Raw genomic sequence first — 17,626 nt, 5'->3', positions numbered from 1 at the left:
GCAGCCCCGCCGTCAGTCAAGCGGGGGCGGGGACGAGCCAGGTCCTCTACGAATCAGCAGAGACTGGGCGGGAGCTGGAGGGCTCCACTCCGCCATAGGCAAATTAGGGAGGAGGGCGGAGGTTCTGAGCAACCAATTGCAAAGAGACAAAGCGATACTCTTTTTAAGGGAGAAGCGTATCCTGGGCGCTTCGTTGGGAGTCCTGTGGGGAGTCCTGGAAAGCAAGTCAGACCCCGGGGGCGAGGCTTGGGTGCGGGGAAGGCCCGGATGCCAGGCTGAGGAGAATTGTATGTAGACAGAGTGAGAGGATTCTTAAGGATCATTTGTCCAACGATTTCATTTCATAGATGTAGATGAGGAAACAAGACTCAGGAGTTACTCCCCACTTCTACCTTTCCAAGATCACATGCAACGGGTTGGGGAGCTAAAACAAGGAAGGACATTTAATGAGCACTTACTCTACGTCAGACACCATGCAATGTACTTTAAGTGCAGTGTCTTACTTAATCACAATGACTAACTAGAGTTTATTATTTTACAGATAAGGCAACGGACACTCAGAGAGGCTAGATACATTGCCCAAAATTAAAGCTAGGAGATGGCAAAGAGGGATTCAAACATCGGTCTTATGATTCCCAATACTTTGATCTTTTAGTTATACCACACATTGTTAGGTAATTTTCTGACTTCACCTATTCTAAGTTGGGAGAGACAGTAAGGAAGAGTGGAATGGGCCGCTCCCTTAACCTCCCATTAGAGCGAGGAAGAACTGGAAGATATGCAGAAATCAGAAAACCGAGAAGTCTAAGGGGACAGATTAAGACAATTACCCTTGTTCATGACCTGTCAGGCTGGGTTCCTCTGATTACTCTTACACACACACACGCACACACACACACACACACACACACACACACTACACATCCTTTGTCAGTAGACCATCTTGCCATTTTTACCTAGGTGAAGCTATACTTGTCTCCATCCACCCCCCTGCAGTGGCTCAGGATGGGGAAATGAAAGTCAGAAGTAGAAAAAAAAAAAATGGATGAAACGCACCGGTGAGATGAAAATTAGACCCCCAAGGAATAACTGGGAATAGTCACAAAATAAGAAGCTTGAAAGAGGGGCAGTTAATCTACTGGGATATATGTGTTGATGGTGGAGGGAAGTACTTTTTGTAGGATATACTTTTTGCAGAAATCTTAAGTTAAAGAATTTGAAGATGGACATAGGGGAGACTGGGCAAGTGAAAGTCTGCCAAACGCCTTAAAACCTTCAGGACATGGGACACTATTTCTTCTGCAACCACAGTTGGTCTGTTGGTCTCCTGCAAAGAAGGTGGCTGTAACCTCTAAGTATCCCCTAGATCATTATAGATATGCTTAGCATCACCCTCCATCCCTGTTCCTCATTCCCCACATCCCACACCCTCAGGCAGAAGTGACAAAACAGAGACTTCTGAACACATTTATTTGATATGTCAAGTGGAGAGAGGAGTGATTTAGGGCTACTCCCCACTTCTACCTGTGGGGGTGTTCATAAGCTCAGACGGACAGATTGCATCGTAGAGCCCATGACCCACTCCCTGGGAAAATGAGACAACCTGTTGATTGGTTAGGGGAGCTAGATGGGAATAAAAGGCAGGAAGTTGAGAAGTGAAGCTGAGAGCAAGAAGGGCAGCAGCAGAACTGAGGCTGGGGATTGCTGCAGGAAACCCCTAAGGAAAGTGAAGAAGATATCCTGAAAAGTGGTTAGGGCTGGAAGCAGGGTGTGAAAGGAGCCAGGCCTGGAGAGAGAAGCAAGACCTACACAAGGGAGTGGGATATTCAGGAAGAGGGCAGAGTGTGCAAAGTCATGAACGAGCTGTGTTGCAGGGCATACATGGAAAGCAGGGGACTGCTTCTGCAGGAGGGCAAACAGATTGGATACTACCCATAAGTAGGGGTTCCCTACTGCTTCTGAACAAATGCAGGTGAGTTTGGGACCCACTTGGGGCCCTAGCACAAGTGGCCCTGTGTGTGCCATTCCTATGGATGGGTACACAAGTAATTCCCATATGCATGTGAAGTGACCAGCACATGAATGCATGTGTCTATATGCCCAGTAAATATAGTACTTACCCTTCTCTGTGAATAAGAGTACTGTGCTTGTGGACACTTTCTTACTCATGTGTGCGTGCACCGTGCCCGTGAGCACATGCAAGAGACCCCCATGTCCGTGGTGTGTGTGTGAGCTGGTTCTCCCACCTGTCCCATCAAGGTCCTGATCCCCACCCTCCTTGACTCCTCTCACTCGTCTCAGCGCCCTGGCTCCCCTGGCCCGCCTAGACTCTGGAAGCCCCCTAGCAGGCGGATCTGCTCAGTCTGCATCGAGTGGCGCCTCACCAACTTGCGCTTGGTCCTAGGAGAGCCTGGCGCCCCCGCCTGGGGAGGGGCGGGCAGCGAAGGCGCCCGACCTCCGGGTTGGGGGCGAATGTCGGGGATGGGAGGGTGGGGGCTGACGTTGAGCGGAGGCAGGAAACCAGGCCGCGTTTGCGCGATGTGGTCCAGGAGCAACGTCCCCGAGCCCCTCCGCTCCAGCAGCCCGGGACTCCGCCTCCGTCCGCTCAGGGGAGAGACGGCCCCAGGCAGACTCTCCTGGGACTGGCGCGGCGAGGGCGCCGAGCCGGCTGGAGGGAGGGTCAGCGGGGAGGCGCTGTATCGGCGGCGCTCCAGGGACAAGCGGCTGCACTCCGGCGAGTCGGGGCAAATATTCCCGGGAGTATCGAGCTCCACCGGCTCCATGCGGCTCAGTTTCTGCCTCAGCCCCGCAGGGGGACCGGACTCCTGAGCTTCTGGCGCAGTGTTTCGGCGAGAGAGAGGACCCCCACCCGTCACTTTCTCCGCCCACGGAGGCGGGTCCTCCGGGCCTTCAGTGCTGTGACGTCTGGAAAGACGGGGTCGACCGGTCAGGGTCAGGCCGTTGAATTCGGCGGTCAGGCGCTCGATCCCCGGCCTCCCTTCCGCGGGCGGGACAGGTTGAGGAGGGGCCACTAGGCCCCAGGGCTCGGAGTTGAGCCTTTTGAGTGGTTTTGGAGGGTGACGGGGTGGTTTGGGGAGCGGCTCAGAAGGGGAGGGGTCATCGGGGGGTTTAGGAAGAGGGAATTCGAATACGTCCCGCTTCTCCTCTTCTTCCTGAGCGCGAGGGGACAGCAACCCCCGTCCTCCTCCTCCTCCTCCTCCTCCTCCTCCTCCTCCTCCTCCTCCACCTCCTCCTCCTCCTCCTGCAGCCTGCAGTTGGATTTCCGAAGGCGAAGTGCAGACCCCCGGGCTAGGAGGAGCGGGAGCCGGGTCCTCCACCCCCGGGGACGGTGGGGAATTGAGATACTGCCGTGTCTTCTTGGTTCCCGAGGGAGAGGTGTCGGTGGTGATGATGATGACCTCCGTGCCCTTGGCCTTACAGGCGTCCAGCAGCGTGGCAAGGGTCTCACGGTCCCCGCGGTCCAGGGCGTGGACAAGCGCCGAGGCGCCCGCGTGATCTCGCACTGAGGGGTCTGCACCGTGGGCAAGGAGCAGCGAAGCCACGGCGGCGCCCCCACCCCCGGCGCAAGCGTGCATGAGCGCGGTGCGCCCCAGGCGGTCTGCGATGTTGGGGTCAGCGCCTTGCTCCAGGAGGTAGCGTACCATGCGTGCCTTGTTCTGGGGGTCGTCGTAACGGGCCCGACAGGCCGCCATTAGCGCAGTCTCACCCTGGGCATCACCCTCATTCACGTAGGCGCCTCCCTCCAGAAGCAAACGGGCCAAGCGTAGCTTACCCTGACCCACGGCCCGAAGAAGAGCGTGGCCCTCGGTGTGCAGCATAGCTGCGGCTGGGGCGAAAGCACCAATGAAGCCGGGACGGGGGCCCGCCGAGGGTGTCTAGGGGCGTGGGGGTGGTGGCTGGCGGAAGCCTGAGGGCTCAGTGGCGAAGCCAATCCCTGCGAGAAAGAGAGATCTTATTGACGGATTCAGGCAGGGAAACTGAGGCACCGGTGGAAAGATACGGCGGGGGGAGATCTCTACGGCACGGCACACAGTCCTTCCTCTAACTCATGCCTTTGAGCCGCCCCCTCCCCCCAGCGCATGCCTGAGGAGGTGGGAAGGGTGCACCCGCATTGAAGGACGAGCGCGCGTGCAAATGCGTACGTGCACGCGCAGGGATACCGCACCCCCACCCTCACCCCACGGCTTATCAGACCTTTCCAGCATCCCCCTTTTCTTATCCGCACTTGGAATACCCCTTCCTAGGATGCTGAACGCCGCCCACCCACACACATGCACCCATACATTCACACACATAATTCCCATTCCTAACCTCTTTTAGGTTGCCACAGCCCCAAAAATTGAGTGGGGGGAGGGAAGCAGCTTGCATTTGGGACCTAAAACGGGTGGGGGGAGAATTGGGGGTTTCTTTTGCCCCTGCTATGTTCCCCATCACTCCTTGCTCTTTCCCTCCCAGGCTGTGAGCCCAAATAGATACCTGAATGTCCGCAGGATCTCCAAGAGGCCAGGACTGAGGCCAGGGCCCTGGGGCAGCCGGGGTGGCGGAACCGGGTTCCCGGGGGCCCACATGGCGTGGGGAGGGGCACCTGGATTCCCTTGGTGTCAGTATCTGCGCCCCGGCACCGGATCCTGGTCCCTCCTCCCGGTGCGCCCCGGGCACGGCGCCGGCTCGGGAGGAGAGAAGCTGGGGGGGGGGGGGGGGGGGGCGGAGCTCTGCCTTGCTATTTATAGCCTGGTCTCTGCGGGTGGGGGCGTCGGGCACCAAACCGTTCCCCCACCCATGCACACAAAAATCCTCAAAACCTAGAGGCTCCAATCCTGACTTCTCTTGCTGAGCCGACCTCCCCTCAGCCCCAACAAACCTAAATGTTCCTCAGGAGACTCCTCCGCGATCCAGACTGGGACCATCCCAATTCTTCCTTGAGCAGAGCCCCATTTTCCGCGTTTGATGTGTTTATGCGCGCCTGTACGCCCGATCTGACCTGCTACCCACAGGACATGGCACATTGTGCAGAGAGGTGGAGAGAGGCGATTGGAATCCACAGCCGGAGTCCATACTGCACAGAGAGAAGCAAGAGATCTGGTTGCCTCCTTGTAGTTTACATGTGAGGGGGAGCTGGAGCCAGACAGCGGTACATCCTCACTCCACCTCCTCCTAAACGGAACACACAGCACAGATAAACTTGAACCTCAGTTCCCTGGTACAGACCTCAGATAAGTGTGAGGAGAGTGGATGAATATACGGGGTCATTTTTAGGTACACTAGGGGGCATTCCCAGATGCCTTCCTCCCCACATTCTTGGAGGGGGAGAGGGAAAGAGAAAAGGGGAAGAGAGAAGAGCGACCCTTGTAACACATCCTTTCTCACTGCATCTCTTTACAATCAATCTTTCTTAGACTGTCATTATTTTTCCATCTTGCCTGAAGGTCTCTGTCCAATGGCTCCTGATGTCTTCTCTCTGCCTATCTGTCACAATTGTAACCCGTCTCTCTCTGCTGTCTCTGCCTCTCCTTGCCACCTGCCCTGTCTCCATGGTTACCGTAGCTTCCATCTGCATATTTTAGGAATGAGTTTGTGTCCAGCTGGAAGGCATCAGGGAAGTGGAAGATGAGGGGAAAAAAATCCCAAGGACTTGGAAAACTCACCTGAGATCATTCATACTGGCGGCCACCAGACACAAGATACTAAAAATAATGTTCCTGGAGAAGGAGGAAGAGAAATATTGCTGGGAAGCTACCCATTTTTATTAGCCACCATTTATGGGACGCCAACTATGTGCCAGGTACTTCACATACATTATTTCCAATCTTCACAACAATGCTATAAGGTAGGAATCTCCTTTTTATCTCCTTGTTATAGGTGAAGAAACTGATACCTAAGTTAAGCAAGTTCTTCAAAACCTCACAGCTCTGTTTCTGTCCTATTCCAAAGACGGGGCACTTCCCACTGGATCTACAGCCTCCCAAGTCAAGAGGCTTCACTCCCAGGCCCATTTTCTCTGACATCTGGGATAGTCTTCTTGACTAACTCCTAGATTTTATGTCCACTCTGAATTCCTTCCCTGTGTGTGTGTGTGTGTGTGTGTGTGTGTGTGTGTGTGTATGTGAATGAAAATAGGGCTCCTCTCCGCCTCCCTCCCACCAACCATGCCCCCCTTCAGCAAGGGCTAGGAGGAGCTGGAAGGCAATAGAAAATGTAGGAAACACTGGGCTCCTTCCCTGCCTCCCCAACTCTGGTTCTCTAATTCCTAATCCTTCCTTCCCCAAACTTTCCGCTCATCTTCTCACAGACATGGCAGCGACCCACAGGGGGAAAAAATAATAGAAAATAAGTATTCAGTGGTGGTGCTGGAGGGAAGCCCTGTAGGACTGGAGGGAAGGCAGGAGTGATGGAGGGGAGGCCGAGCTGTGAAGCCCCAGTCACAAAAAGAGCGATCCCTAAGGAACAACCCTTTCATTTCTCTGTGGGAGCTTTCTCAACAGTGTCCCTCGGTGAGTTCTAAGCGTGAACTCTCGCTAGCCAGGAGCTCCGCCATCTGAGATGAGGTCGGAAATAATCAAGCCCTGGTTGATTCTGCAACCCTCTCTCCGCGCCACGGCGGGCTTCCCAAGCCTGGGTTCTGGCTGACTCTCCCCCTCCTTCCTTCTCCTCGGCTTCAAGTGGGCGGATCTCCCTCCTGGTCTTCTCCTAGATTGGCCGGGAGAATTGACCAATGGGAAGCCCTGGGAGGCGGAGCTAGGGCGCCAGAAGCTAGAGGAAGACCTGCAAATTTCAAGTTGGCTGCGACGTGGGCTCCGCGTGGGGGAGGGGCAGCAGGTAAGGCTCCGTCCCGGTAGCGCTGACCTGGTTCTGTCCCACACCTCCCCAACTAGTTCGCCAGGGCCACGCTGCGAGATAGATAGACAACGCATTCGGGCAGCCTGTTGGATCAGCCCCCTCTGGTTTCCTACTCTTCTTTCCCTTTCTCTTCAGGGCTCCCATTGCTGTACCGATTATACAGAGAACTGCAGTTTTCTTTCGTGCATAGGGGAGACAGATTAAAGCACAAAGTGAGAAAGATTCACTCTTGTATCTCTGACTTTTTGTTACGGCATCAGCTTCCCCCGAATATTTTATTATTATTCCCTTGTCTAAGAGTCTGACAAACTCCTGTTATCTATTAAGAATCAGCTGAAATATTGTCTCCTACCTGTAGCTTTCTTGGACCACCTCTTCTTCCTTTTTTTTTTTTTCCCTTCGTAATTAATTGTTCCCCAGTCTGAAGGTAACGTTTTATGCGTACCTCTATTAGAGCACTTAGTGTGTGGTCTCTAATATTCTCTGTTCTTCTGAGAATATAAGGTTTTGTAGGCAGGTTCTTGTACTCAATACAAAGTGCCCAATAAAGGTTACTTGAATGGAATTGATTGAGAAGGCCGACTTTAAACTCCTAGCATAATTAGGGAACAATTAATAAAAGATGAAATAAAATACAATACAGTATCTAATTAAGATCTCTTAAATTAGTGGTTTGTAATGCAATTGCTCCCACAGTCCAGAGAAAGGAGAAAGCTAGGAGGACTGGGATGGTGAAGGGAGGCTTGATGAATCACCAGGTCTCAAGTTTGGAAGAGCCCTCAGAAATCATGTATTCATCCATCTATCCATTCATTCATTCATTCAAAAAATATTTATTGAGCATCTACTATATGCCAGACACAATGCTAGACAATGGGGATCATAGTGAATCCTCTACTTTAGACATGCGTCCTTCCTCTGATAAACCATATTTAGTAAATTTTTACCCATCTTCTACTTAAACATCACTCGTAAGAAGACTCCCTAGCTCACTTTGCAGGTCATCCCATTTTTGGATATTTGTTCTTCAGTTAATATCCAACAAATATTCTAAACAAATATGTAGCTCAACGAAATGCCTTCCTCACCTCCATTGTAAAAGAAGGAGCACTGTCCTGGTGGTAGCATTCTTAAAAATAAAGAAAAACCATCCCCTTTGGTTTCTTTCTTTCTTTTTTTTTAATGTTTATTTATTTTTGAGAGAGACAGAGAGAAAGACAGAGTACGAGCAGAGAGGGACAGAGAGAGCAGGAGACACAGAATCTGAAGCAGGCTCCAGGCTCTGACCTGTCAGCACAGAGCCTGACATGGGGCTCAAACTCACGGACTGTGAGATCATGACCTGAGCCAAAGTCAGTCCCTTAACTGACTGAGCCACCCAGGTACCTTCCCTTTGGTTTCTGATTTAAAAAGTAATATACATTTATTCTAAAAAAATTGGAAACACATAAAGGTGTAGATTAAAATGTCTATTATTTCATGACCATGATCTAGGGATAACCGTTATTATTATATTATTATTATTATTATTATCAATTTCTTTTCTGCACGTATACATGTGTGTGTTACATAAATCAGGCTATACCACAAATATAATTTTTATCCCGTTTCCCTCCACTGTACATAGTGAACATTTTTTTTTTGCCTTTAAGTATTATTTGAAGTCATTTTTCTTTCTACATGATAGCCTAAAATGGATATTTGATTTTTTTTTTTAACCATTCATTTTTTTGTTGAGCCATTTAGGTTATTTCAGAAGTTTTGCTACCATGGATAGCTCTTTGACGACCAGACATGTTTACATGTCTGACTATATATATGATGACATCTTTAAGGGTACATTTTTTAAAGTAGGATTACTGGATTAAGGATATGAACATTTAAAAGGCTGTTGCTCCCCTGAAATACTGTGTATAAAGACAATCCTTCCAATGAGGTATGAGAGTGTCCCATCTCAAAAAAACTGTGGCAACCTGATTATTCTTTAAGTGTTTGTCAATTTGGTAGGTGAAGAATGGTTTTGTCGATCATTATTTTATCAATTGCCTATTCATGTCCTTTGCACATTTATTCTATTGGTATGATTTTTTTCATTTGCATGTCCATGAGTTCTTATATAACAAGAGTATTAACTCCTTGTTTTATTTATCAGAAATATGGGAAACCCTAAATATTAGAGTGCCCTAGGCCTCAATCTCTGGATCTCTTCTTTTCTCTGCTCACATCCACTCCTTTAGGGATCTCACCCAGTCTCATGGCTTGAAATATTTGTATACTGACAACTCCACCAATTTAAACTCCATTGGTATAGCAGTTTTTGTTTGTTTTGCTCACTGCTATGTCCCTAGCACTTGGAACAGTGCTTGGCATATAACAAGCACTCAGTAGATATTTTTTGAATGAATTAAGATGGTATTATTATTATTATTATTATTCCCATTTTACAGATGAGGAAACAGGTTTAGAGATATTAAATAAATTGCTGTAGGTTGTATAACTAGGAAATGGCAGAACTAGAATTCAAATCCATGTTCTTAACCACTACACGTACTGCCTTTCTTAAATTTGATGTCATGGTTTTTCTGTATTTTGTTGAAATCTGCTTCTTAGTAACTTCTACCACAATACAGTTAGGCATAAATGGGAATGAGTGTCATGTATATGAGATGTTGTTGTTTGGGGGAAGGAGAGTGCACAGGTGAACTCTAGGGAGGGTTGACGATAAGAAAAAGCAATTTGGGACCAGATTATGGAAGACCCTAAATATCCTCAAGAATTTAGATTCAATCACAATCTTTTTTTTTAATTTTTTTTTTCAACGTTTATTTATTTTTGGGACAGAGAGAGACAGAGCATGAATGGGGGAGGGGCAGAGAGAGAGGGAGACACAGAATCGGAAACAGGCTCCAGGCTCTGAGCCATCAGCCCAGAGCCCGACGCAGGGCTCGAACTCCCGGACCGCGAGATCGTGACCTGGCTGAAGTCGAACGCTTAACCGACTGTGCCACCCAGGCGCACCAATTCAGTCACAATCTTAAAGAGAAGAAACTCATGGTAGATTCCTGACCTGAGGGGATTGAGATGGATGGTTCAGTTTCCCAACCAACCACCAGTTTATTGCCTCAATTAAATAAAGGTTTTTCTTTTTCTCTCTCTCTCTCTCTCTTTTTTTTTTTTACCCCACATCCTTGGAGGCCACTTGGTTATATGTGGAAATGGAATTCAATGTGTCTAACCTCAAAGCTCACAGCTTTTTCTTGACTCCTTACTGCTTTGCAATCAAAACAGCTCCCGTCCCCACTGCCAGAACTGGGTCTGTCAAGTGGAATTATACCTAAACCAGCTGGTTAGTGTCCTTTCTCCTGAAAGGGCCTAAAGACATGCTTACAAATTCTTACTTCTTCTCTAGTGTCCATGAGACATCCTTTCTCTCCTAATAAGTCCTTTCAATCAGATCACAATTTAACCTATTAGCTACTTCTTATTTTTTCCTCACATTTTTTGTTGGACCTAAAACTTTCCAAATTCCTCAGACACACATTTTTTCACCCTCTCCTTCCTGCTACATATTGTTAATCTCACCTACTACTCTGTTGGTATATTTAAAAAATTTTTAATGATTATTTTTCTCTTATTACAAAAGAAATACCTTTCAGTATAGAAAACAAACATTAAAATACACATAACCCCTCAAAAAGCAAACACCCATCACCTCAAATTAACCAATATTAATTTTGAGTGTATAACCTTCAAAAACAACTTTTTTTTTCATCATACATGAAGTATGTATGTGTGTGTTTGACAAAATAGATTTCTTTATACACATTTCTAAATCTTTTTTTCACCAGCTAATCTTTTGTTGAGTGCATTTTGTTGAACTATATATTTCTTGTTTAGAGTGTTTTTTGGATATTAATTGAAGAACAAATATTATTAATTGAAGACTTGCAAAGTGAGCCAGGGATTCCTCTTACTAAAGATGTTTAAATAGAAACTAGATAACAATTTACTAAATATGGTTTATCCGAGGAAGGATACATGTCTAGAGTAGAAGATTCACTATGATCCCCATTGTCCAGCTTTGTGTCTGGCATATAGTAAATGCTCAATAAAAATTTGTTGAATGAATGAATACATGATTTCTGAGGGCTCTTCCTAACTTGAGATCTTGTGATTCATCAAGCCTCCCCTCATTATCCCAGTCCCCCTAGATTTCTCCCCTATCCCATCATATTAAGGGCACATACTAGCAGTGTAATTTAATATTGTTGATGTTGAACTTGGTCACCTGACTGAAGTAGTGTTTGTCCACTTTATCCACTGTAGAGTTATACTGCTCTCCGCCTTTCCAAAGCCGAATTGGACAAAATTCCCTATATATAGTCCACCCTTAAGGAGTGGGAAGTTCTACTCCCCCTCTTCAGGGTGGAATCTACATAATTTATTTGGAATTCTACACAAGAGGTTTGTCTTTTCTCCCCCATGTATTAACTTATTTAATCATTTCTTTCTATCAGTATGGACTCATGATATTTATTTTATACTTTGGGGTTATAACTTAATACTACTTTATTGCTCAAATTCTTCTTTGGCCATTGGGATCTCTTCCAGTAGACTCTTATGCTCCTTTGACATAGCCTGCCAATGTCTGTATGTTGTTGTTTTGAGTGCTTCTTTACTTTCTGGCACTAGAAGATGCTTCAGGCTCGCCTTGGGTATTTCCTGCCCCAGCCCTTAGAATCAGCCATTTCTCCAAGAAGCCCTGGGTCTTTTTTTGTTGGAAAATGGTCTTAGAAACCAAGATCTGGGTGCTCGGTGTGCTCTTTGTCACTGCGATATCATTTCTTACAAGTTTCATTTTCATTTGGTAACTTTACCCCCCATCCTACCTGCCTCTGACTGGTCCCTTAAGATTGATGACAACAGGCAGAGTTCTGCTACTTCTAGTAACAGAAGGAACTTTCGATTCATCAGAGTTTATCACTGTGGGGTGGCTGCCTTGGGGGAGAACAGACACCCTCTCTTTAAGAAAATGCCACTGTGGGTGCCTGGGTGGTTCAGTCAGTTAAGCATCCGACTTCGGTTCGGGTGTCATGATCTCCCGGTTTGTGAGTTTGAGCCCCGCATCAGGCTCAGAACCTGGAGCCTGCTTCAGATTCTGTGTCTCCCTCTCTCTCTGTCCCTCCCCCACTTGCACTCTGTGTCTTGCTCTCAAAAATAAATAAACATTAAAAAAAAAAGAAAGAAAGAAAATGCCACTGGAAGTGAAATGATTAACAACTTACAAAGTGGATTACTGGGTTGGGAGGGCTTTTGGACTAGATACCTCTACTGGTCCTTCCAACTCTAAGATTCTAAGTGCTCCTAAGTGGTATTACAAAAAAATAAATTGATTGTAATGGCTCTCCCCACCACCACCTCCCACCACTGACCGTGAGACTGATGACTTATCCTTATCCCCCACAGTAGATGCTTAATACATGTTTTGCTGAAATTCACTGCATTGGATTGAATTGGGGCCTGGTTGGGTGTGGAAAGCCAGGGAGAGAAAGAATTCAAAGATTAGATGGCGATATGCAGACGGTGACAAATATCAAATTACCTTAGGGATGGAGGGAAGTTTTATCCAGAGGTCTAATCACTTTCCCTTTTGTGCTGGAGTTACACTACTTTGCAGTTATCTGTCCTGTTGGGACTATGTCTCATCCGTGTCTGTATTTCCAGAAATACGCTGCCTGGTACAATGCCTTTCCTATTAACATTTGTTGAATTACACTGGTTTTGGGGGGCCCTAGGGGAAAAGACTGAGTGTCTTGCACCTCCCTGGCTTCCTATCATTCTACCATACTTTTCTCTTTGTTTTTGTCTTTATCAGGTTTTTCTCACTGGATCTCTGAATACCCAGGCCCCCTCCACCATGGCCAGTCGGGGTGGGGGCCGGGGTCGTGGCCGGGGCCAGCTGACCTTCAACATGGAGGCTGTGGGCATTGGGAAGGGGGATGCTCTTCCCCCACCCACCCTGCAGCCTTCTCCACTCTTCCCTGTGAGTATCTGCCCCCCTTCCTGAGACTCCCGTGTGCCCCTGGCTGACTATATATAATCCAGGATTCCTTGTGGGCCATCATAAAACTCATCTTGCCCCTTTCTGTCTCTATGCTTCCAACTCACATGGGATGTTTCCCAGGCAAGGTAGTTTCTCATACTCTCAGCTCCCCAGCTTTCAAAATACTGTATTGTTCCCCACATTTTTCTTGGCCCTCTGTTCAGTGGGAGCATTGGATTGAACTAGGCGGGGAGAGAGACCCTTCTAGATTTGTTCTCTAGTGTTTTTTCCCTGAACTGACCACTGCCCCTGCTTCCTTAGCCCTTGGAGTTCCGTCCAGTGCCTCTGCCCTCAGGAGAGGAAGGGGAGTATGTTCTGGCACTGAAGCAGGAGCTACGAGGGGCCATGAGGCAGCTCCCCTACTTCATCCGGCCAGCTGTCCCCAAGAGAGGTCAGTTGGAATGCTAGCATCGTGTTCTGAGTGCCTTTCATGAGCAGTGCCCTGTACACAGCACTCTGCGGGCCAGAGAGCCCAGAAGCAGCACAGGAAGCTCGCTGTCTAACTGGGGAGATCATAACAATTACCCCTGCATTTGAAATGCATTATCCGTGGTTTGTTCTGAGTCTCACACACGGGTCTCTGAGAAGCCCTCCTAAGCTTAACAGGATTACAAAGAGGTCAGGGAGACCAGGAGGGACTGGAGAAGGGGAGTCACTGGGAGGCTTGGGATACTGGATATTTACCAACAGGTGTGGAAGTGCAGTGTTGGAGTATATTGACAAACAGTGCTTTCTGATTAAAGCCTTAGGAGCTGAAGCTCAGAGGCGTGAAAGGCCTGCCTGGTAGCCCCATTAACAAGGAGTAAAGGGAAGACTGAAACCCTAGTCTCTTGCTCTCTAGTGTACTTCCACCATATCACACTACCTCTCAATATAGCCATGCCTTTGGGTTAAGGGAGATAACAAAACATTGTAATTTGGGGTGGCAAAGGGACAACATGGATGAGTGTTGAAGGTCCTTGTTAAAGCTGATCCCCTGGGCTCTGAGCTTGGGGAACAGACAGTGCCTGAGAATTGAGAGGGCTGGGTCCTCAGAAACAACCCTGTTCTAGGGCTCTGAAAGGATAAAACTTTGACCCTTGGCCTCTGACCCCTCAGATGTGGAGCGTTACTCAGACAAATATCAGATGTCAGGGCCGATTGACAATGCCATCGATTGGAACCCTGGTAGGTGATGGGCCCTTTCGTTGCCTGCCCTTTCTTAAAATCCTTGAGATGCCATAAGCCACCAGCCCATCCACCTTTCTCTGTCCCCTGCTCCCCTCTATACAGTATTTACACACTGGAGCCCTAGATGTCCTCCCAAACACTCTCAGACTCTACCTTGAAACCTATCAAATAGCCCCCGTTTCCCTGGAGGCACCCAAGCCACAGTTTTGTTCCAAGTAACTTTGACCCAATCCCTTCCTTCCTCACCATTATCCTGACTCTTACTTCTCCTTTAAAACTGGTTATTCACAGGAGACCCCAGGCAGGGTCTTACTGACTTTTATGTTCCCACTGTTCCCAGATTGGCGACGTTTACCCCGTGAGTTAAAGATCCGAGTGCGGAAGCTACAAAAGGAACGTGAGTATATCTGGGAAAAGGAGGCAGAAGAGAGATTTCCTTCATCAGCTGGAGGGCCAAGGCTGTTGGTGGTCTTGCCTGCCGTCCCAGTTCCTGCCCATTCCACCCAGTATGGTAGCTGGGTGCCATGTGGCCACATGAGGGCAGCAGAGTGACATGGTCTCTGCAAGAGGGTGGGGTGGACTGCTAACAAGGAAGTTTGCTCTCAGATGATTCACCTTTTGATTCCCTGACCAGGGACCACCATCCTAATCCCCAAGAGGCCCCCCAAGAACACAGAAGATAAGGAAGAAACAATACAGAAACTGGAGGTGAGGAGGAAATGTGCATAGAGAGCACCTGGGTCCCAGCCCCATTCCCTGTCCTTTGGCCCATCTGTGCCTCATTCTTTCCCTTCTCTGAGCTGAGTCCGAGTTTCTCCTTCTGTTCATCTTTACATCAGACCCTGGAGAAGAAGGAGGAGGAAGTGACTTCAGAGGAAGATGAAGAGAAAGAAGAAGAAGAAGAGAAGGAAGAGGAAGAAGAAGAGGAGTACGACGAAGAAGAACATGAAGAGGTGAGAGGGCTCTCCTTCCACCCTCAGTTCCCCTCTCTTTCTCATAAGCTCTGGGAGTCTCAATTCCATCCACCAGGGTTGTTCTCCTCCAGAGGGTTGGAGAGCCAAAGGAGATGTCCCCCCGGAGGAGAGCGCCCTCCACTTCATGTGCCCCCAGGCTCTTCTCAAGAGCAAGTGGCAGCCCCAAGGGACTTCCCAGGCCTGGAATGGTTTAAGGGTGGGAGGAGGGGGGCAGCTGCTGATACACTGGGAGGAAGGAGAATGCTGAAAACGTGCCTACTTTGATTTCTTTTTGTTCTGTTTCAGGAAACTGATTACATCATGTCATATTTTGACAATGGAGAGGACTTTGGGGGTGACAGTGATGACAATATGGATGAGGCTATATACTGAAGAAGGACCCTGAACAATATCTCACACCTTCACATCGTTCTTGATTGAAGATACAGAAGTAACTGTCGCTATTACTTGGTTTTGTGGACAAGCGAATCATTTGCTTAGAGTCCAGATAAACTGGCCCTGGAGATAGGAATGGAGAATGATGACAGATGGTTCTCTTTTCCACCCTTCCCCTCCTTCTACCCTTGTGTCACCTCTGATAGCTTGGGGGGAAAGGGCAAAGGACCAATGTCTTAATTGTACGAAAGAAGGAAGGGTCAAAGAAGAACTGGGCTTTTAGAGCTGAGACAGCTGTACACGTGCCACTCCCCGCACTTTTTTGTAGTGGAAGATAATTGGGGGTGTATGCAGTTAGGAGGAGTAAGGCCAGTTTTATATTTTTAAATAAAATGTTTTTAGCTGTCTGTCTGTCTGTCTGTCTGTCCAGGGTGAGGCCTGATGGGAGAAGCCTGGCGAAAAGAAGGGAATGGCCTAGTGGGGGCATTTTTCCCTTGCCTGTCAGAGTCCAGTGTGACACACTGGCATTGCAGCCTTCCTGTCCTTTACCCCTTCCGTCCCACTCCCGTGGCGGGACACATACTCCCAATCTAGCCCTGCCAAGGAACATTCAAGAACTCATCTATGAGGCTGTGCGGAGTGAGTAGTAGAGAAGAACGGCCCACGCCCTGTAAGACCAGCCGGCTTCTGAGCCTCTGGTCCTCAGGCCACAGGACATGATCGTCTCTTGTCACGTGTGTTCAACAGGGACACAGGCCCTCTCTTTCCCACACTTGACCTTGATCTCGTCCTTGTTTACAAGGAAAGATTACAGCTATTTTTGTGAGAGAGAGTCGAGAAAGCCAGGTGCAGGGAGGGAGTGGGGAGGAGGTGCTGATTCCTCCCCAGCACACACCTTCCAGACCCGAGGGATCCCACTTTGAAAGATGTGTCTGTGCAGACGGAGCCACTATTCTCCACTTCCTGAAGCTGCTTTGTGGCTGAGTTGCAGTATCTCTTTTGGTTCTTCCTTTGTGGAAGGTAGTTAGTCTTTCTCACTCCCTTCTTGGGGTGGAGGGGGTAGGCGGTATTGCTTTACAGGAAGTAAGGAGGGTGGGGTGGAGGGGAGTGACTTAGGGACACTCACAGCTCAGCTCTGAGAGATGCTTCCTCACCCACTCGGCTCTCCCTGGGGTGAGGTCACTTCCCTAGGCTCTGATTGGCTTCTTAGGAAGCCCTCAGTGAGCTGATTGGTTCCAGCCAGTTGGTCCATGCAACAGTCACGGGCGAGCTGCGTGTCCAGAATAGGAACTGAATAAGGAGGCAGGCACAGATAGCTGGGATGCTGTCATAGCGACCCTACTAAACATTTGAAAGTCATAAGGAGGGGATGTGGGAAAGCCTTCAAGAAATTGTCCAACCATATCCAGTCAGGCCGACTGAATTCCATACAGCATCAAGTGATAGAGACTGGCAATCTCATGTAAGGCATTTCTTACCCCCACTGTAAAAGCTAAGCAGGAACTGTGAATCTATTGAGGGAAACCACCTTGAAAGTCAGGCTGGGGTGCCGTAATAGGTGTTAAGGTAGAGGCAGCCAAGAGAACAGAAAAGGAAACAGGAATTGAAAGAGAACATTCCACAGTTATTGAGCAATTTGTGGTGATTGTTGTGTTTCTTTTTCTAGCTCTCCAAGGTGCTGGGTGAGTGGAATGTGTGGGGGAGGGGCCAGGGGACCTGTCACTGGGGTTTCCCATAGTCACACTTTAGCCTGTGATTGTTGGTGGGGAGAAATCAGCAACAAACAAACATAAAAGACACTGAAAAATCTCCTTTACTCTCCCGTCCCTGCAGCCGCCCCACCACATATACCAGTCCTACCTGATCAGCTATATCTGTGTCTATGTTGGGGGCACAGCCATGCCCTGAAATCCCACCTAATGCCAGCTTAGGACCCTGAAAGAGTCTAGACAAAAGACAGTAGAGGAGGATTGGAGCACACTCCTGCCCCCACCTCTATGTACAATACATTTTTTCCCATTTCCCGGGAGAAAGGAGGACAAAGGTTGGAGTGACCACTGGGCTCAGTTGTACTGCCTCACAAACAAAGTCAGAAAGATCAGACCATTCTTGGATTCTTTCCTAGCTGGCATCCTGCCACTCCTGG

At 48.5% G+C, this 17,626-nt stretch overlaps 2 protein-coding genes across 6 annotated transcripts; one reads left to right on the top strand and one right to left on the bottom strand.

The window, feature by feature from the left end:
- Positions 1-2,297: 2,297 nt before the first annotated feature.
- On the bottom strand, positions 2,298-3,839 carry ANKRD34A (ankyrin repeat domain 34A). Its single transcript, XM_047873018.1, has one exon. The coding sequence runs from the start codon at positions 3,837-3,839 to the stop codon at positions 2,298-2,300; it is 1,542 nt and encodes a 513-aa protein (XP_047728974.1).
- POLR3GL (RNA polymerase III subunit GL) lies at positions 3,517-15,887 on the top strand. 5 transcript variants are annotated; one of them, XM_047873019.1, is made up of 10 exons: positions 3,517-3,653; positions 5,586-5,803; positions 6,682-6,837; positions 12,734-12,901; positions 13,223-13,352; positions 14,060-14,128; positions 14,472-14,528; positions 14,766-14,839; positions 14,971-15,084; positions 15,391-15,887. In XM_047873019.1, the coding sequence occupies exons 2-10, from the start codon at positions 5,795-5,797 to the stop codon at positions 15,475-15,477; spliced, it is 864 nt and encodes a 287-aa protein (XP_047728975.1). In that variant the 5' UTR covers positions 3,517-3,653; positions 5,586-5,794; the 3' UTR covers positions 15,478-15,887. The 5 variants fall into 5 exon arrangements, with proteins under 5 accessions (XP_047728975.1, XP_047728977.1, XP_047728981.1 ...); XM_047873025.1 differs by lacking the exon at positions 3,517-3,653 and adding an exon at positions 11,185-11,322 and having other exon boundaries at positions 4,743-5,803; positions 6,541-6,837; XM_047873022.1 differs by lacking the exon at positions 3,517-3,653 and adding an exon at positions 11,185-11,322 and having other exon boundaries at positions 4,743-5,803; positions 6,492-6,837.
- Positions 15,888-17,626: the final 1,739 nt, after the last annotated feature.

The sequence above is a fragment of the Prionailurus viverrinus genome, chromosome C1 (assembly GCF_022837055.1).
Source record: "Prionailurus viverrinus isolate Anna chromosome C1, UM_Priviv_1.0, whole genome shotgun sequence".
Taxonomy (NCBI): Eukaryota; Metazoa; Chordata; class Mammalia; order Carnivora; family Felidae; genus Prionailurus; species Prionailurus viverrinus.
This window is presented reverse-complemented; position numbering and strand designations above follow the sequence as displayed.